General features: G+C 53.7%; 8 protein-coding genes across 8 annotated transcripts; 5 read left to right on the top strand and 3 right to left on the bottom strand.

Moving 5' to 3' along the window:
- Positions 1 to 2565: 2565 nt before the first annotated feature.
- Positions 2566 to 3128, top strand: DSM5745_08381 (uncharacterized protein; the record flags this gene model as incomplete). Its single annotated transcript, XM_026750397.1, has 4 exons — positions 2566 to 2643; positions 2720 to 2793; positions 2866 to 2910; positions 3008 to 3128. 4 exons carry the CDS (start codon positions 2566 to 2568, stop codon positions 3126 to 3128), a joined length of 318 nt encoding a protein of 105 aa, XP_026601401.1.
- A 672-nt stretch (positions 3129 to 3800) lies between these two features.
- Positions 3801 to 5075, top strand: DSM5745_08380 (tyrosinase family protein; the record flags this gene model as incomplete). The annotated part of the gene is made up of 4 exons (XM_026750396.1): positions 3801 to 3913; positions 3973 to 4098; positions 4150 to 4272; positions 4334 to 5075. The coding sequence occupies 4 exons, from the start codon at positions 3801 to 3803 to the stop codon at positions 5073 to 5075; spliced, it is 1104 nt and encodes a 367-aa protein (XP_026601400.1).
- Positions 5076 to 5208: 133 nt separating this feature from the next.
- Positions 5209 to 6117, bottom strand: DSM5745_08379 (urease accessory protein UreG; the record flags this gene model as incomplete). The annotated part of the gene is made up of 3 exons (XM_026750395.1): positions 5209 to 5752; positions 5805 to 5903; positions 5957 to 6117. The coding sequence occupies 3 exons, from the start codon at positions 6115 to 6117 to the stop codon at positions 5209 to 5211; spliced, it is 804 nt and encodes a 267-aa protein (XP_026601399.1).
- An 802-nt stretch (positions 6118 to 6919) lies between these two features.
- Positions 6920 to 8827, top strand: DSM5745_08378 (putative MFS sugar transporter; the record flags this gene model as incomplete). Its single annotated transcript, XM_026750394.1, has 7 exons — positions 6920 to 7130; positions 7177 to 7398; positions 7447 to 7708; positions 7761 to 8030; positions 8076 to 8383; positions 8433 to 8663; positions 8718 to 8827. The coding sequence occupies 7 exons, from the start codon at positions 6920 to 6922 to the stop codon at positions 8825 to 8827; spliced, it is 1614 nt and encodes a 537-aa protein (XP_026601398.1).
- A 431-nt stretch (positions 8828 to 9258) lies between these two features.
- Positions 9259 to 10220, top strand: DSM5745_08377 (dienelactone hydrolase family protein; the record flags this gene model as incomplete). The annotated part of the gene is made up of 4 exons (XM_026750393.1): positions 9259 to 9358; positions 9421 to 9814; positions 9893 to 10108; positions 10178 to 10220. 4 exons carry the CDS (start codon positions 9259 to 9261, stop codon positions 10218 to 10220), a joined length of 753 nt encoding a protein of 250 aa, XP_026601397.1.
- Positions 10221 to 10837: 617 nt separating this feature from the next.
- Positions 10838 to 14338, top strand: ireA (bifunctional endoribonuclease/protein kinase IRE1; the record flags this gene model as incomplete). The annotated part of the gene is made up of 2 exons (XM_026750392.1): positions 10838 to 13827; positions 13882 to 14338. 2 exons carry the CDS (start codon positions 10838 to 10840, stop codon positions 14336 to 14338), a joined length of 3447 nt encoding a protein of 1148 aa, XP_026601396.1.
- Positions 14339 to 14764: 426 nt separating this feature from the next.
- Positions 14765 to 15955, bottom strand: DSM5745_08375 (uncharacterized protein; the record flags this gene model as incomplete). The annotated part of the gene is made up of 2 exons (XM_026750391.1): positions 14765 to 15613; positions 15674 to 15955. 2 exons carry the CDS (start codon positions 15953 to 15955, stop codon positions 14765 to 14767), a joined length of 1131 nt encoding a protein of 376 aa, XP_026601395.1.
- Positions 15956 to 16501: 546 nt separating this feature from the next.
- Positions 16502 to 18931, bottom strand: DSM5745_08374 (uncharacterized protein; the record flags this gene model as incomplete). Its single annotated transcript, XM_026750390.1, has 3 exons — positions 16502 to 18552; positions 18645 to 18757; positions 18834 to 18931. The coding sequence occupies 3 exons, from the start codon at positions 18929 to 18931 to the stop codon at positions 16502 to 16504; spliced, it is 2262 nt and encodes a 753-aa protein (XP_026601394.1).
- Between the last annotated feature and the right edge of the window lie 389 nt (positions 18932 to 19320).

The following is a 19320-nucleotide window of genomic DNA, read 5'->3' as shown; positions in this document are numbered from 1 at the left end:
TAGAGTTGAAAAGAAAAAGAAGCGAGAGCTGGAGAGGGGCAGCTGGCAACGTGCTGGCACTGCTGGGAGTCCACCTCGAAACGACGTCGAAAAAAACAAATCAACGGAAAAAGCAAAAAACCTTAAGCTGCGACGGGGAAGGATGGGCAATTATGTAGAACGAGCGGAAAGCTGCCTCAGCCTGGTCCAGCCAAGGAGATGAAACGCGGTCGAGAGGAAAGAGAGTGTGAGCTGGTTAGACCAGCAGGAGGTGGTTGGAATTTGCTGGGCTGGCTGGGTCGATCCAGATCGTCGATGCATTTCATCATGACTACACCACTGCGACTGTACTACTTCTCTACACCGTTCCTGCTGTCCCTGGCTGTTCCTGGCCTGATGAATGCCATCTCCAAGTACAGCTCTCCCTTGTAGTTATCACTATCTCTCCTCAGTTTCTGTCGCGAACTCCTTCTCATAAAACTCTGCGCAAAAACGAGAATTTGAGGTCCCAATCAGAGTTGTCAATAGATCGGTTTAGCGCCAAGCTAGTGCGGGAGTCAAGCTGCGATTTGGCATTCATCATCGTCGTCCATGTGGCGAATTTCAACTGCTGATATCATTGCTCATCCTCAGCTGTTCGCGTCGATTGCCTTTTGTCCTTGACCACACCACCCTACCGAAGGCCAGAGCGCAGACTCGCAGAGTGATGTTGCAGCCAGTTCATTGTTGTATTTCAAGCGAGTGGACCGGAAGACGTTTCAGGGGAACATGTGCCACAAGCATCACATGACTCGTCCAGGGCCCCGTCCGGCGATACGCCCAATTTCTAACTCCGAGCAGGCCTCCTGTCGACTCGTCAAGATCTCTGCGAATTGAAACAGATCCACGCCCTGTCACTGGCAGTGTCAATCTGTCAGGATGCCTGTGGCTGCTCAGTGCGCAGCGATGAGCGAATCGATGATGCAGCTTGAATCGTCATCGATCGACAGTCCGACACTATAAGACCTCCCACTATCAACAGGGTTGAAATCAAGCTTAAGGTACAATGCCAGGACCTGCCCGTTCGAATTCCATCGCTTTGATCTTGAAGTCCTGGCGACCGGAACTGAAATAATGCTGGACGATGATTTCCAGACTTTATCGTGCTGATCGCCATCATCCCAACCATGATTTCCGGGACACACTATCTGCGGAGACCTTTGGGTCGTCCATCCCGCAAGACCTTCAGCTCAAGCTTCAACGCAGCAACGCTATGAAATGCTATTATCTTACAATGAACCTCAATGTTACACGGCTGAAATATGAGGACAAAATAACTCAAAGGAGCTGGAACACCCGGACAACGCATTTGGCCAGGACGGGCGCAAACATCTGTCGGCTGGGATTTCCCTGTCTAATGCTTCAAGCTCGTGCCACGCACAGCCGCATTGTGGCGTAGCTGAACGGACTGTTCAGCAACTTCAGCCTTTCCTGTAGCCTTTGGATCTCCCGTGTACTCCGCACGTTGAACCCTTGGAATCGCATTGGCTCGAGCGCTCTTCGTTGGGAGCATCTTTCAACTTGACAGCCAAAGGGTTTGCCCTGTCCTCCCCCGAAGAGCAACCTTCCAATTAGACAGACATTCATATTGACCTGAACGCAAGAAATTGACAGCCTGAGAAAAGAAAACGCGCCGTATTCATTGAGACAGTCCATAGAGGAAGCGCCCGATCCTGCTTGAACTCACCATCTTCGCAAATCATGGGCGTCAAGACAAGCCGTCTTTGCCAATGCCCCGGTTGTTTTGTGAGCATGTCTTTACTGTGCACTGGCAGTAAACATAGTTTGAGTGGCTCTTTGACACGTTTGCTGCCAGTGGGATTACTAAATAGATCGCTTGATCCTTCTCTCCTCAAGTATTCAACCTTGCGGCCTTTTCCACGAGGACTGCTGCGTTCTCCAGAAAAGTTATCTACGACAATATGGCATTAATATGCTTCTCTGCACCTGCTGAACGGAGTGCTTTTTCTGAGACCTGCTCTTTTGAGACCTGCTCCTATTCCGCCTTGTCGGCTCAACTTGAGTATGGTCACAATCGGGCTGGACGAATGCTTGATGACACACAAGCCAGGTTCATCTCCGTGATCAGCAAATGCGGCATTCATCATTTACCGAGCCAGGACTGGCTAAAGTCAATGTAGGCCTGTTAGCTCGTGTCCTCGTACTCAGATGTCATTGATGGCAACTTAGTTGGCCCACGGGCACGGGAAACCCGCGACATGTCCAAGACGTAGCAGGGGGCTGATCTGGGTTGCTTCTTGAACGAATGGGGCAGACTACAAAGTATGGCAACAGACTGCAGTAAAAAGCTTAATCTAACAGCACCATCTGCCGCCGTACGCAGGGCTGTCTCCCTTGCGACCAATCTCCGGGCCTGGGATGCGAACATTACGTTGAAGATCTTCGTAATGTATGGAATGCAAGGGATGACCACCAACATCTCATCTCTTCTCCAACCATTTGTTTCCTCCTCTCCTCTTCTCAGGGTCTCTCCGTCTCCAATAGTCTGCCACACTCACCGATAGATTGATTTGATACGTAACCACCATGCGCACAGCCAGTTTCTCCCTCCTCGGCGTCAACCTGGCCCTCTTTATATCCTCCACAATCGCGAAAACGACTACGGTAAGACACCAACATGACCTGCCACCTCCCGGCGCTTTTGAGTTGAATGCGCTAATATTGTTTGTTTTGGTTACAGATTGGTCTCGAGACGCAAACAGAGAGCCGCGGCGTTTCGGTTCCAATGGACGATTGCTTTGACATCGATGAGGAGTATGTCACGTTTCGCCTTCCTACTTATCAAGTGTCCAAACGACTCAGGCTAATCAGGCTGTTACTATGCAGGAACGTTTTTACACTAGTGATCAGCAAGAAATGTCGCGTCTTTACGTGAGTCTACAACCCAGCCGAAACCCATAGCGATGCCTGATTCCTCATCCATGCGCTCTCTCCCGGGAACGGATCAATACTGACGAACAATACCTAGAGGCCCAATGTGCACCGGACGAACGGCCCTCCTTGAACCAGGCGAGCATTCAACCGCGAAACCTGTCATGCTCGGGAGCGTGCTCTGCGAAGAGCCGGACTTGTTGTCGACCGAGTTATAATGTTACCATACTACTGCATCTCTGCCGCCGCAAGGAGACCCTGGTCCCAACCCTCAAGAATGGCCTGACTTTCGCTTGCCGAGTTATCCAGCAATCATGTCAGTGTCAGTGTCAGCGAAAGCCTCAGCGTCGGTCGTTCTTGTGACCTTGTCAAACAAGCCAGCTTGCTTTTTTTGTCTTCAGTGCAAGGACTGCTTAGGGAGGCCCGGTCCACTATCTAGCAAATGAAACCTTCCTCCTCTGGACTACGAAATGACCAACATATCTCGTGCACGGATCGTGGCCCTGCCCCCCGCTCGGTGCCAGTAGCAAAGCCAATAGGGTCTGTTTGCTGTACAGACCGATTAAGTGAGATATGTCTCCTGCCCCCAGAAATTCAGATCCTCCTCGGTGTGATGCAGATAGGGCCTTATTAGTCGCCAATGGTATAGGTTCGCTTCGGTGTTCCTCGGGGCAACCATGCAAGGTGCCTCGTGCCAGCCAAATGCGGCAGTCCCCATTGACCCAGCCCTGCTTTTGCTTTTGTTGAAGGCGCTTCTGCGTCGGTTGTCACCGCTCGTTGTATGATCAGCTCGTGTTCAGGCACTGACCCGTTTGTAAAGTGTATATAAACCGGCATCATGCTCTCTCTTTGTGTTCTGAACCAGACAATCATCGGAGGACATCCAGAGAATGTATCTTCGCTCTTCTTTCGCTGCTCTGGCGGCTGTCATCACAATCTCAGCGGCTGCTGCAGGCCCCGCCCCCCTGTGTAACGCAGAAACAGCATCTGTTCGCAAAGAATGGTGTGCCAACCCCCAGACCACGTCCCTCTTCACTCAAAGCCTGTTACTGACCACCGCAGGAGCGCGCTCACTCCCGATGAACAGCTGGGCTACATCGACGCAGTCTGGTGTCTTCGCGGTCTTCCGTCTCATATCTCTAATACGGAGTATCCCGGGGTGAGAGACCGCTACGATGACTTCGTTGCGTACGTTCGTACCTCTCCTTCATCCAGACAAGCAAGCTAATGCATACACAGAACGCACATCAACCTCAGCATGACCATCCACCGCTCCGCTTCTTTCCTCGCCTGGCACCGCCACTACCTGTTCCTCTTTGAAACCGCCCTGAAAGACGAATGCGGCTACAATGGCACCATCCCGTACGCATAGCCCACATCCTCGAAAGCCCATCTACACCTCCACTAACACCCGCCTACATAGCTACTGGGACTGGACGCAAAACTCCAACCTCTACTCAAACCCCATCTTCGACACATCCCAACCCCCAGAAAAGGGCCTTTCCCTCTCCGGCGACGGCGCCTACAACGCCTCCGCCCAGGTCACCCTTATAGACCAAGGGGTGGTTTTCCCCGCCGGCCGCGGCGGCGGCTGCATTCTCGACGGCCCGCTGAAGGACTGGACCGTCCACATGGGCCCGACATCAGTGATTCCCGCGCTGATGAACCCGTACGAGCCCATTCCCCCCGAATTCTTCGCATACAACCCGCGGTGCCTGGAGCGGAACATTCGCCCGTCCGTGGTGCAGTGGTTCAACAACGCGTCCGTGATCGACCGGTTGCTCTCGGTGCCGAGCATCGAGGAGTTCCAGGATATGTTGGATCGGGCCGGCCGGCCACCGACTTGGATGATCGGCGCCGGGATCCATCCCGGTGGGCATACTGGTCTTGGTGGGGAGATGGCGGATTTCTTTACGAGCCCGCAGGATCCGGTGTTTTATTTGCACCATGGCATGGTTGATCGGGTTTGGGATTTGTGGCAGTGTCGTGGGGAGCAGGGGGAGAGGTTGCGGGCGTTGAACGGGACGTTGGTGTTTTTGAATCCGCCTGAGGCGGAGGAGGCGACGCTTGATACGGTTATTGAGTTTGGGGTGTTGGGGGGGTCGAGGAGGATTGGGGAGCTTATGGATGCTAGAGGGGGTGAGTATTGTTACCGGTATGAGTAGAGTGCGGTTTTGGCTTCGGCCGTGGCAGGGTAGGTCTCGGACGTAACGACTCCTGGTTTGTATCACGAATAATGATGGTAATAATGTCTAAATCGTCACTTATCATAATTTGGTGCTACAATCATCTCCTACTCTAAGCCTCGTCAATACTCCCAGACCCCCTAGGCACCCCCTCCTTCCACCTCTGCAAGCTAAGCTCATAAGCCCCACTCCCCTTCCACGCACTCAAAATCAAGTTGATAATATGATCGACCCCCTGATCCTTCTTAACAACCGCGAAAACCGTCGGACCCCCCTCGCGCATCTTCGCCGCATCCCGCTCCATCACAGAGATATCAGCGCCCACCGCCTCAGCAAGATCAATCTTATTCACGACCAGCAGGTCAGAGCCAGTGATGCCGGGCCCTCCCTTCCGCGGCACCTTGTCGCCGCCAGCAACATCGATAACGTAGATGATGAAATCGGCGAGTTCGCGCGAGTAGTTGGCCGCGAGGTTGTCGCCGCCGGACTCAATCAGGAGCAGGTCTGTCTGGAATTGTCGGTGCAGGTTCTGGAGGGCGAGGAGGTTTGCGCTGATGTCTTCGCGGACGGCGGCGTGGGGGCAGCCGCCTGTTTCGATGGCGCGGATGCGGTTCGGCGCGAGGGCTTTGTGCCGCGTTAGGAATTCGGCGTCCTCCCTGTTTTTGTTAGATAGAGCGCGGGTATTGGGGGTTAGGTAGGTGGTTGTACCGGGTGAAGATGTCGTTTGTCACGGCGGCGATGTTGTATTCGTCTCGGAGGGCTTTGCAGAGAGCGAGCATGAGAGCCGTCTTTCCTGAGCCGACGGGTCTATACAGGCAATTTAGTTTGGGCTCATATCCTCGAGGGCAAATGGTCTTTACCCGCCAATGCCAATGGTAAAGGCCCGGTCGCTCCAGTCACGGCCCTCGATCAGCGGCTGTTCGCGGTTGATGTAGGAGCCCGGACCATCGAGGATCTCGTGGGAGTGGCCATGATCGGCGATGTTGTCGTGGGAGTGCGAGTGGTCGTGGGAATGCGCCATGGTTCGTTTGTCTTGTCTTGAGGCTGCTTAATTGACAAAGTAAGAGGAGAAGTGGTGACTGGTGAGGGGTTTGGTGTCTGCTAGCTTGTGCCCCGCTTCCACTGACAGGAACTCCCTCGGAGCTCTCCGCTGGCTGAACCAACGTTCCTCTCAGATCGTCCCAGCATTTCAAGGTCCATCGCTCGAAGGATTCCATTATTGTTCTGTATAGGACTCATGTTGTCAAATTCAATGCTGCTATAGCTTCGAACGACGTCCGTGCAAGCGAGCAGACCAACCTTATGGCTTTTCAGTCCCCGGCCACAACCTCGGGGAGACTCCCCGGCCCAGGCTAAAATGGACTTTATCCAGCCTTCACACGAGCAAAACGCTCGGCGTCTAAACCGAAACCACCCTCTTTATTCCGCTGTGGCGGCATCGCAGTCTCAGACCCTGACTTGGCCGCTCTGGTTGGCCCATGTACGTCTCGCCTGATGGACTTCAAGCGTAGCCGACCCCACGGGGAAGCTTGAGGCTGCCGTATCCATCAAGGAGGAGTGCCGGCTCTCATGAACCAGGCAGGTTTCCGGACGGGGATTTTACCCGTTTTGCGACTCTAATTCGAGGAGGGTTAAACATTGTCGCGCCAATGCAGTGTGCATTCTTCGGCTTGCTTAAGGCGTGGTTAGACGTGAGCTCCTCGGATATATAATGAACTGAACCGCCTGTCTCTCCAGGGTTTCTTCTCCAGGGCCTGCGGACCACTTATCCCACCCGGCAACTTACACCACAAGCTGCATCGACTTGCTTGCTCTTATTCATCATGGTGGTATTGAAGAAGCAGCGCGAAGAAGATGTCTCGGAGCCAATCTTGGAGGAACTGATCAAGAATGATCGCACCCCGTGGTTCAAGAAGCCGAACCTGAGGAATCTATACCTGATTCTTTTCCCGGCTTGCATGGGCATTGAAATCACCTCAGGGTTTGACTCACAAATTATCAATACCGTGCAGATCGTGTATACTTGGAATAAATGTTGGTCGCTATCATCCGATCTTCTCCGCAAGGCTAACATTTGCAGACTTCGGCGAACCAACTGGCGAGCTAAACGACGATGGTCTACCGGCATATCAAATTGCAAGCGAGCTCAAGGGGTTTTTGGCAGCGGCGTACTCTCTCGGAGCTATTCTCTCGCTTCCGTTTGTGCCATGGGTTAACCAGAGAGTTGGGCGTCGGTGGACCATCATGTTCGGTTCCTGCGTGAGTCTTCTGGGGGCTATTCTCCAAGGCTTCTCCAACGGCGGTACGTGACATGGATCGCATTGCAGTGGCATAAACTAATTTGTACAAGCCGCCATGTATTGCATCGCTCGTATCTTCCTCGGTTTCGGCATTCCCTTCTGCATCGTTGCGGGGTCTTCCATGCTCGGCGAGCTGGGATATCCTAAAGAACGTCCAATCCTCACGTCGCTGTTTAACTCGTCCTACTTCATCGGTCAGATCACAGCTGCGGCTGTAGGGCTGGGGACAGTTACGATCCCGTCAGACTGGGCCTGGAGAGTCCCCTCGCTGCTCCAGATCGCACCAGCTATGGTGCAGGTCATCACCGTCATGTATGTGTTTTCAAACCCCTTTCCAAGCCGCGCTAATGGAATCTTTGATTAGGTTCCTTCCCGAGAGCCCCCGGTACCTTATCAGTAAAGATCGAACGGACGAAGCAGTTGAAATCCTCACCAAGTATCATGCCGAGGGAGACCGTGACTCTGTCATTGTGAAAGCAGAAATCGCACAGATCGAGCGGACAATCATGCTCGAGCGGGAGGGCTCCAAGCAAACTTGGGGTGATTTGTTTCGCACCGCTGGTATGCGTCGTCGCCTTCTCATCTCTGCCTTCCTTGGGTTGTTCACCCAGTGGTCGGGAAATACTCTAATCTCGTAAGTCCTCCATGCCTAGACTTGAAGAGATCCTAATGGTCACAGGTACTATCTGAGCGACTTGCTCGACATGGTGGACGTCACGGATTCCGTTGTCAAATCCAAGGTCAACGTGGGTATCGCTTGCTGGGGTCTTGTCTGCGGAACAGCGCTGGCATTGACTGTGCCGCGCTTCAAAAGAAGGAATATGTACCTCTTGACCGCTTCTTCCTTGCTCTGCGTGTATATTGCCTGGACCATCTCCATGGAAAGGTTCATGTCCACCGAGACCAAAGCCGCGGCTGTCCTGACCATCCTGTTCATTTTCCTGTATTCGCCCGCATACAACTTGGGATACAATGCTCTAACCTACAGTATGATCTTCGTCCTTCTTAAAGACCACTCTGGCTAACCCTGCATTAGCGTACCTCGTCGAGATCTGGCCGTATTTCAACCGGTCTCGCGGCCTCTCGTGGTTCCAGTTCTACGGCCGTGGAGCGGCTTTCTTCGCGACCTATGTCAACCCAATCGGTCTCGAACGTATCCAGTGGAGGTGGCTGATTGTTTACTGCTGCTGGCTGGCGTTTGAGCTGGTCTTCATCTACTTCTTCTTCCCGGAGACCTCTGGGCGCACGCTTGAGGAGCTATCGTTCAGTAAGTTTCTTCCTTCCACCGAGCTTGCTTGTCCAGTAACTAACAATGGCGCAGTGTTTGAGGGCGCAGAGAAGGCCAATGAGGTTGCTGCTGCGGTGCATAAGCAGATTGATGGGACAGAGCACAAGGGCGCGACGACTGAGATCCGCGAGGAGAAGGTGTAGTCTAGTTAAGGCTAGTTTGAGGTGTAGTGGCTTGCTCGATTTAATTCACGTCCTTGATATTCCCTGGTAAATTCACGTATAGAGCCCGCACGTAGGTCGGTGGTCATCCATGATGAACGAAACGCAGGACTCCTGGTCATGGCCGGATAACGGCAACGCAGCTCTAGAAGTCACAGTAAGATGACTCGCATCGCTTAACCGGATACTCATCCGGAGCTGGCAAAATCTAAGTGTGGCTCTATCTCATTCTGCGATGATCGTTCAATCGTTGAAGATCGGACCCACCTTTATGTCCATTAATCCCATACTCCGTATAACACCGTTATTTCCACGACTCGAACCTATATCAGAGCCATCGTCACACCCGCCATTTCGTGTTTTGAACTACAATACTCACACGATCTCCCCTTGAACGTCGTACAGCAGCAAACATGACCTGCGAAGCCTGCCGCACCATCCCGCCTGTTATCTCCGAGGGCTACGTCCCGAAGGGAGTCTCGTCTGTTATCGGGGATCTGGGATTCAACACTTGTATCTACACCTCCCCATCGTCACAACATTTCCAAACAGAATAAGTGAGCTAACGAGTACAGACGTGACCGGCCCTCCCACCGCCACAACCGCCATCCTAGCAATCTACGACATCTTCGGCAACTCACCCCAAACCACACAAGGCGCCGACCTCCTTGCAGCCCGCCTTAATGCCCTTGTTCTAATCCCTGACTTCTTCGACGGCGATGGCGCAAAGCACGAGTGGGTTCCGCCAGACACGGACGAAAAGATGGCCGCGCTGATGGGCTTCGTGAACACCAAGGCGTCTTTTGCCGAGGCTGTGAAGAGCGTCCCCGGTCTCGTGGAGGCGTATAAAGCGTCTTTCCCGTCTGTTCAGAAATGGGGCGCTTATGGGCTTTGTTGGGGCGGTAAAGTGCTGGCTTTATCCTCGGGGGCGGGGACCCCGTTTGCGGGGACGGCGCAGGTTCATCCTGGGTGAGTTTCGCTTAGACTTACTTGTTGCTGGCTTGCATTGTTGGATGTGCGTTGCTAATTATGACAATCAATGCATAGTCGGATGGACAAGGCGGATGCGCAGACGTTGACGATCCCGCATGCGATCCTTGCGTCGAAGGATGAACCCGCGGAGGAAGTGGAGGCGTATGATCGGGTCATCAAGGAAAAGGGTTTGGGGGGCTTTGTTGAAACATATGCGGAGATGTGGCATGGGTGGATGGGGGCAAGGGCTGATTTGCAGAAAGAGGGGAGTTTGAAGGAATATGTACGCGGGTAAGTCTCCTTTGTACTCCCTGTCTCCGTTGTATGGTGTGATGGTGGGTGGGTGCTGACGGTGAATAGATATGAGCAGCTGGCCGGGTTTTTTGAGAAATACCTCTCATGAGAAGCTTGCCTTGAACTATGTACTTGGATAGTATTCCATAGCAATCAATAATAAATTACGGACACAACTGTCCTTGATGAGACAATGTACAGTTAACAGAGCAGTGAATTATCCCGAGGGCTTGCCTGGGCTTAATTTGTGACAGCTCGCTAGTCCGCAAGGGGTTACCTAGATCGTGGTCAACGCTTCTCGCTGCTTCTGGACCATTCAAAAAGCGAAGCCTGATCGACCCCTTGCCCAGGAGGCACACAATCGCTTTTCGCATTTGCAGCTGCATCTCACCTCTTTTCTGCATTCCTTCCATCCTCAGTTTGACCTCCAGCATCGTCCTCTGCCGGCTAAACAGTCCCAACTCCACTGGCCCATTGTTCTCGACCGGCCCACACATTGGACGACCGCCCTCGGTTCCACTGGCACCGACTCCCCTCCGCCCACGGCTGCGAGAACCACATTTCTCACGCTTGTTTCCTCCGACGACTCCCCGTCCACAGGCAACCGTTTTCTGCTGTCCATCATAATACAGTCTACCGTCCTCTGCCTCCTCGCCTCTACAGATGAGACGACATCCCCCGCACCGCCGTCGCTCGACCTAGATCCCACATTGTTAACCGTTCAGCATGCGGTGGCGGCTGCCTGGTGCCCGGTCGACCCTACCCGCCAGCGTCGCACTCCTCCTGATCCCCGTTCTTGTTGCTCCGCAGCAGCTGCATGAACAACAATATGCCGATGCTCCCTCCGCCGTCTCTGTGCCTCTGAGGCCGACGGCGGCCCACGTTCCCGCAAACGCAAACCCTTCCCCCTCCGCGTTGAACGTGAAGTCCAACGATGCGAGCGCCCTAGCAACCCTGGCTCTGGCGGGCTCCGGCCGCGCCGTTCGAGCCCCTCCCGCCCAGGTCAGCAGCAGCAGTGCTTCTGCTGGCCTGGCTCCGCAGCTGCATGCGCGGTCCCTGCAGGACTGGGAGGTTGAGGACTTTGTTCTGCTGGCGACCGTCGATGGTACCATTCACGCTCGAGACCGCAAGACCGGAGCTTACCGCTGGGCCCTTGAGGTCCCCGGTAGCCCGATGGTCGAGAGTTTATACCATCGAGCGAATCGCTCGAGCTTCGACGAGGCCCAGCCTGAAGACGACTTTATCTGGATCGTCGAACCCAGTCAGGATGGCAGTCTTTATATCTTCAGTCCGGACCCGAATGCGGGCTTGCAGCAGCTGGGGTTGACTGTGAAGGAGCTTGTCGATGAGACGCCATATTCCGGGACCGAGCCGGCTGTTACCTATACCGCCCGGAAGGAGACGACGCTTTATACCATTGATGTAAGGGATGGTTCGATATTACGGACTTTTAGCTCGAGGGGCCCAATGCCCTCTGGACCTGAGTGTCGTAAGGTCGATGATTTCAGTCCGGATCAGGATGAGGAGTGTGAGTCTCCGTCTGGGACTCTGGTGCTTGGTCGGGTTGAATATGCCGTGGCTATTCAAAATACTGAGACCGGCGATCCGATCTGCACACTGAAATACTCAGAGTGGACCACAAACAACCGGGACATTGATCTGCAAAGCCAGTACTTCCGTACAATGGATCAGAGCCATATCTATAGTATGCACGATGGCGTAGTTTTGGGATTTGACCATTCTCACATGGAGCGCCCTCGTTATACACAGCGGTTTCCCTCGCCAGTGGTGCGGGTTTTCGATGTTGCCCGCCCGGTTACTGTCGACAAGCCCGATGCCCCAAAACCGCTCATCCTTCTTTCACAGCCTAAACAACCTCCAGATCCGGATTATGGCTCGCTCGATGACCTTAATGACCGTGTGTTCATCGATTCTACTGAAGGCGGGGGTTGGTTTGCCATGTCCGAGGAAACCTACCCACTTGTTACTGGCCGAGCAAAGATGGCCCAGTACTATGAAAAAGACTACTTCCGCCTTGGCCAGCCGCTTATGAGCTTGAGCCCGGGCCAACAACGGGATGCACTTGCGGGTGTCCACGCTCTGAACACCCCGCGTATTCCTCGCCGCCAGATTCCCAGTATATCTGGCTCATCATCCGCGGAATTCTCCAACGACACGCCCAGGGAGATTATCCGCACCCCGTCGGAGCTGGCTCTACCACCGGCTCTTCGCCATAGCACTATCATCCGCAAAAGCTGGGATAACGCTGCCGATATCGTCGTTATGCTTGTCTTGTTGTTTTTTGGTACATTCATTTACTTCAACTCGCACAACATCCAAGAGCTCGCCAAACAAAAGCTCGACATAAAGAACATCATCTCTGCCTACGAACAGGCACCTTTGTCTACTCCGTCCACACCGCTCGTTGGTACTCCTCTAAAACGGGAGTCTAGCACCGTTCGCGCCGTCAAGGATGTCACAATTGACTTCAAAGTTGACGAACCCCCAGTTGACGGTGACATGACGCCAAAACCAAATAAGACCGGCGATTCTCTTGAGCCAAATGCCACGCCGCGTGTACGCATCCGCGAGCCATCACGCGGCCCGGTTGACGACAAGGACGTTGAAGAACTCTCATTGCAGGATGGGGAGAAGAAAAAGAAGGCACGCAAACGTGGCAGCCGCGGCGGCAAGAGTCATCGACGTGGAAAGAAGAAGGTTGAAAGCGAGAATGAAGGATCTGACCACGCTCCTGGTAGTCTGCAACCTCCGGGGCTACCCGACGCTGGGCTATCATTGGCCCGTACCGCTTCTAACGAAGTGTTCGAAATGGACGGCGTTATTCAAATCGGCCGCCTGAAGGTCCTTACGAGTGATGTGCTTGGTCATGGAAGCCACGGAACAGTAGTGTACCGTGGTTCATTCGATGGCCGGGACGTTGCGGTCAAGCGTATGTTGGTTGAGTTCTACGATATTGCATCCCACGAGGTCGGTCTTTTACAAGAGAGCGATGATCACAACAACGTTATTCGCTACTACTGCCGTGAGCAAGCAAAGGGTTTCTTTTACATTGCCTTGGAGTTGTGTCCGGCTTCGTTACAAGATGTGGTAGAACGGCCGGACGCGTTTCCGCAGCTTGTCAATGGCGGCCTGGATATGCCCGACGTCTTGCGTCAAATTGTGGCTGGTGTGCGATATTTGCACTCTCTCAAGATTGTACACCGTGACTTGAAGCCCCAGAACATCTTGGTCGCCGCCCCACGAGGCCGTACCGGCTCCCGGTCAATCCGCCTCCTGATCTCGGACTTTGGCCTGTGCAAGAAACTTGAAGATAACCAAAGCTCCTTCAGGGCAACCACAGCCCATGCTGCTGGTACGTCTGGGTGGAGGGCTCCTGAACTGTTAGTGGATGACGACAGAAGCCCGACAATGCAAGGCTCGGAGTCTCAGCACACAGAGTCATCTGAGCCTGCGGTCGTGGATCCTCAGACCAACCGACGAGCCACTCGAGCTATCGATATCTTTTCCCTCGGATGTGTATTCTACTACGTTCTCACCAGGGGCTGCCATCCCTTCGATAAGAATGGCAAATTCATGCGCGAGGCGAATATTGTCAAAGGCAATTTCAACCTTGAAGAGCTACAGCGTCTTGGAGAGTATGCTTTTGAAGCCGATGATCTCATCCGATCCATGCTGGCACTTGACCCTCGTCAACGGTATGTCCAACACCTCTCTTTCTCAAAGATCCCTGTACTAATGATCTACATCAGCCCCGACGCCAGCGCTGTCCTAACCCACCCTTTCTTCTGGAACCCTTCCGACCGCCTCAGCTTCCTCTGCGACGTTTCGGACCACTTTGAGTTCGAACCGAGAGATCCTCCGTCCGACGCCCTTCTATGCCTAGAATCCGTAGCCCCCGAGGTCATCGGCCCAGATATGGATTTCCTGAAGCTCCTGCCCAAGGATTTCAAAGACAGCCTCGGCAAGCAGCGCAAGTACACGGGCTCCAAAATGCTGGATCTTCTGCGCGCATTGCGCAACAAGCGGAACCACTACAATGATATGCCTGAGCATCTGAAGGCTCATATCGGTGGTCTGCCGGAAGGCTATCTGAATTTCTGGACCGTGCGCTTCCCGAGTCTGCTTATGAGCTGCCACTGGGTCATTGTGGACTTGAGCTTGACGAGGACGGATCGGTTTAAGAGGTACTTTACGCCCCTGGAATAGTGTATCTATCTGTTAGATTTTTGTTTGGAATATTATGAACGTGTGGGATCATTTTCTATACCTTCTATCCAGCTGGTAGAGTACTCATGACAACCTTCGCAACCGCGATTTCAGCTGTGCCATCGAACATTCTACAGGCCAATGTCGCGTAGGCACCTAACCATGGCATACCACTGAGGCATAATAAACTAATCCTCTTACCAGAGCATAATATATACAAATTGTTAGCACAGTTGGTCCCAGATAAATCCTCAAGTCCTTGAAATGTGGTTTACATCGTCTTCAGGTTTAGCGCACTGTGACCAGGCTTGACTCCTTCCTTCCATATCTGTACTGTACAATAAGAACTAGAAGTAAGATACAATAGCTAACAGGACTGAGTAAGATCTCTGAAACCGTAAACAGATGACCACGGTTATGCAGCTTCTACCTCTGACCCTGCTGCTCCTGACGCGTATGACTTTCCCGGTTCTGATTCTGATTCTGATTCTGATTCTGGCTCTGGTTCTGGTTCTGGTTCTGGTTCTGGTTCTGACCCTGGCTCCCCTGGCTCCCCCGCTCTTGAGTATTCTCATTCTCCTTATCCTCGTCCGGCGACATACACACCACGGCATCGAGATCGAAGTACCCCACGCCATCAATATCCATGTCGTCTGGATCCTCGTAGATCTCAAAGTAATGTGATTGCCGCGTTCCAGATCCCAGCTCCGAATGCGGATGGACTTCAGTCAACAAACTATCTAGCAATGCGGGCATGTATGCACCTGCCCCCGCCTCCGGTCCCGGTCTTTCAGAGAACTGCGGGAATGGAGATGAGGCTTGCGGCTGCGGCATTGAAGCAGGATGGGCGAAGTACGGCTGCGAGCTGAAGGACTCGCTGGCTGGCGTGGTGTTGTGGATTGTGTTTGGGCTTGGGCTTGGGTCTGGATCTGGATCGTCTCCGGCCATGGCCTGGCATGGTGAGGTTGACTCCGGAGTAGTGAATGAGAACGAAGTCCGGACTTTCTTGCGCGGTGGGAGGTGGAAGGGTCCTGGGCGTGCAAGGTCTGGATTTAGATCTGCGTCATGGTCTATCTTGTCTTTTCTCTCAACGCGGTCTTCATCTTTGTATGCCGGGTTGAGGGAATGGGCTAGGTGCAGAGCGCTCGTCTGCGCTTCTTTGTCAACATCGCCATCATACTCTAGACTGTCCGCTGGCCTCTTTGCGCCTAGGATCTGGAGCTGCGGCTTGTGTTTAACGAGTGGCGTGGTCTGTTTCGGTTTCTGGTTCTCGTCCTGGGTGTTGTGTTAGGTGATGCTAGACGAACACGTTGGATTGTTCCGAGAAGGACTCACCGTTGCAGTAGGATCCCGAGCTGGCGTCGGATCTATGCTCAGACAGAGCTGCAACTCGATTTCGTCCATCATGCTGGTAGTTTTGCGTCGTCGTTTGCCTTCTGCCAAAGTGGTTCGTAGCTGGAGCCTCAGACCGGCTAAGTGTTGTGAACGTTGAGCAGCAGCGAGTTTCTGTTGTAATAGCGATGCATGAGATGAGACAAGATGGGAGGAGATGGACAACTGAGAGATGAGCAAGAGATCGTTTATCGTAGATGGAGGAGGGGTTGTAGTAGGATGCATTGACTGCGGACAGGTCGGGAATCATTCACTTTGGATAATCTCAGCGCGCCTTGTAAATGACCACACATACAAATGGTGAGGGACAGGTATGAGATGCAGAGAGTTAGGGTGGGGAGTTGACGAAAGAGGGGTTGTTGGATTGCTGATGGGTGAATGGGAGATGATGATGGGAGAGAAAAGGATGGTGAGCAAGATTGGGTGGGGGGTAAAGTGCAACTCGACCAGAGACGTGCTACTTTACTAGAAAACTGAAAGCTACAAGAATCTGTCCGCAGAGCTCGATTGAGACTATCCTGGCCTAGATAAAGACGAGTACCGCATTAGATCGCATACATAATCCAGATATCGACGATCGCTATTACTCTCACAGGCTCGCTTCGAAAGTCAAGTCAAGTCAAGGTAATGACGGTTAGACGCGGAAATCCTACCCTCAGCGAGGAAGGCGATAAAGATATACAGACTTGGTTATGTTCCTGGGAAGGGTGAGTGACAAGAAGGCGTACTCCATCGTTGTTTAGAAAACTGCATATTTCCCATACTCTTCGCTTATCTAAACTGTCTGGGTCCCACCATACCGCCTCTGCCGTCAGTCCCAACCTGCCCGAACATATCAAGCAAGTGTCGAGAAGACGGCGGCGGCCCCTGAAGCCCGGGGTTTCCATCAAAAGGTCCCATCAGGTTGTCTCCATTGTGCGGCATTGGCGGGAAGCCACCAGGCGGAGGTCCGTTCATGTAGCCAGGAGGCGGCATCATTCCAGGAGGGATAGGTCCACGTGGGAAGGGCTGGCGCTCATTAAGCGGCATGTTACCGTGCATTGGCATCACGTTAGGGATATAGTTGGGGTTGACGCCCCTGTTCGGAGTTGGAATTCCAGGTGGAGGGGCCAGTGGCGCCGAGGGACCTGCTTGTTGCGGAGGCATATGCGGACCGGCCCAGCCGGGAGGTGGCATGTGTTCGAAGCCAGGAGGACGCTGAATGCCCATGGGCGGCGCTTGGCCTTGCGGAGCACGACTTCCACCAGGAGTAATCGGAACCTGCGCTCCTTGAGGGAACGGAATCTCGTCAAAGTAGCCCATAGGCGGCCCGTTAGTCGGTCTTCGTCGTAGTTGATCAACGTCAGGCCTCTGCATCGTGGCGATTGCGGGATCGTCAAGGAAGCCAGGGCCCTTCATAGAAGGTCCGATTCCAGGAGGATGGGGAATGCCGTCGGGCATATTCATGAGCCCAGGGGTTGGACCAGCGCTTTGTGGCTGGTTCTGAGGGCCTTGGTTCGGGGCAGCGCTGGGGCTGACTCGCACTTGCTGCATCAGCCGAAGCAAATGTTGGCTGTCTCGTGCTTGTGGCTCCTGGCCAAACATGTTCTCCTTGAGTGGGGCATCTGCGGGCCGTGCAGGTATATCTTGCATGGGCATTTGCTCTGGGCGCTGACCCTGCCCTCGTGAAGGAGAGGTCGGGCTGCGCGTTTGCTCTGCATGGACCAGAGATGAAGGACGGTTTGATTGGGCAATGTTTTGCATAGGATCATTAAGAGGCGTGGCATTGCGCGATTTGCCTCCTCCAAGCATCATCAAGATACGCTGGAAGCCTTCTTGATCGGCATCATGAGATGGATTCAAGGGTGCAGGAGACCTGGAGCTCATTGGAGACTCGGGTTCCTTTGCAGGGCTACCCAGGGGAGGACTGAATAAGCCTGCAAAGCGAGAAGACTTTCCAGGTTTGCCTGCAATCGATTCTTTTTTGACAGCGGATTCGGAAGGGAGAGGCGAGCCGACGTCCTGGGCAGGCTTCGAATCGCCCAGCAGGCCAAAAAAGCGCTCCATTGTTGTGTCGTGCAGAGCGGCACCACCTGGGCTAAAGATCTCGCCGTCGGTAGTCCTGGGCTCCGATCTCTGTACAGGCTCGGGAATCGGCTCGCCGGGAGACTCTTTTCTTTCCTCGGGTTGAGTTTGGGAAGAGCCAGCCTTCATCTTTTCCTTCCAGCGCTCAAAATCCTCCTGCGTGTGGACCCTCCGGGGCTCATCTCGATCGCTCGCATCCAGCCACTCAGGCTCTTGTTCCAGCTTCGCTCCACGAGTCCACTCGCGATCAGCGCCATGTCTGTCGCGGCGCCAGTCTCGGCTGCGAAGTGAAGCTTTCTCTTCTTCCGCGTCGGGTGTTTCTTGTCCATTATCGTCGCGGAACCAACTGCCCTCATGTCTAGCACGTCCAGGCGGCACCTCTCGGCGAGTGAAAAAGCGTCCGTCTTTGTCTTTCGCGATGCGCTCGGCGTTGGGGTCTCGCGGGTCACGAGCCTCCCACCTATCGAATTCTCCATTACGCTTCGGCTTCTTGTCCTGTTCATCTTGGCCAATTGTACGACGCGGGCGGCCATTGTTCCAGTCCTCCTTCTCTCCCCTTCGGTTGTTGAATGTCCCCATCTTGCCCTCACGCCCTGCGAAGTCTCTTTCGCCGGCTTCCCGGTCCTTGAAATACTTGAACCGATCATTCTTCGGGTCGTCCGAGGCAGGTAACCGTTCTGTGGCGTCTATCGAGCCTTTTCCGGGTATACGCGAAGCGGAAGCGAAGGCGGTCTTGGGGGGTCCGAGAACAATATCCTCTAGGCAGTGTTAGAACAATCACAAAGGCTTGGTTCATGTATTCGATTCCCGGAGACGCATAACAGCGCAAGAGAGTACGGAGTAGTCTCACCTGAATTTGAATTGCGAGATATGTGGCGGGTTTCGAAAATGCTTGGCCGCCGGCCTGACGTTTCGTTGTGGTTGTTGCTCGGATTTCGTTGAGCCGTACGATCAGGAAGCGGTCTATGCAAAACCGGTCAAGTTAGCTCAAGCAATGCAAAGAAATATAATATGACTAGGGGATAATGCGAAACCGTACCCCATCCATTCTTCCACCGGAGGTAGATTGGCCGGCCTCGTGACCAGCGGTGACTCGCGCAGCCATATCAACTCGTCTATTTCGTAGCGTCGCGCCATTGCGACGGCAGGTTATGTTGTGTTTTTCGCAATCCTCACGTAGTTTTCATATGTTCCGATCGCGTAAGGGACAAGGGAGGAGGGGATAATCGTGGAGATCGTTCGGTGTGCTCGGCGTTGCGGCGAAAGGGAAGGACGAAGGACGATTGGAACGGAGAGGTAGAGCGTCAGGTGATCCGGTGAGAGGGATATGGAGCGCAGGCTATGGTGCGAATCAATTGGAAAACGTCAATTTCGGCGTTGATGGTCGGTAGTCGGTATCGGTCAGGTTGAGGTTGAGGTGCGGATGAGGAGGGGCAGAATTGCCGAATCAGCAGCGGCGAGAGGAACCGAGAGAAGTGGGTGTTGTCGATAGTTGCAGGTTACTGGAGCAGATATCCAAAGTGATA

The sequence above is a fragment of the Aspergillus mulundensis genome (genome assembly GCF_003369625.1).
Source record: "Aspergillus mulundensis strain DSM 5745 chromosome Unknown scaffold_9, whole genome shotgun sequence".
Taxonomy (NCBI): Eukaryota; Fungi; Ascomycota; class Eurotiomycetes; order Eurotiales; family Aspergillaceae; genus Aspergillus; species Aspergillus mulundensis.
Note: the sequence above shows the minus strand (reverse complement) of the source record. Positions and strands in the feature narration are given on the sequence as shown.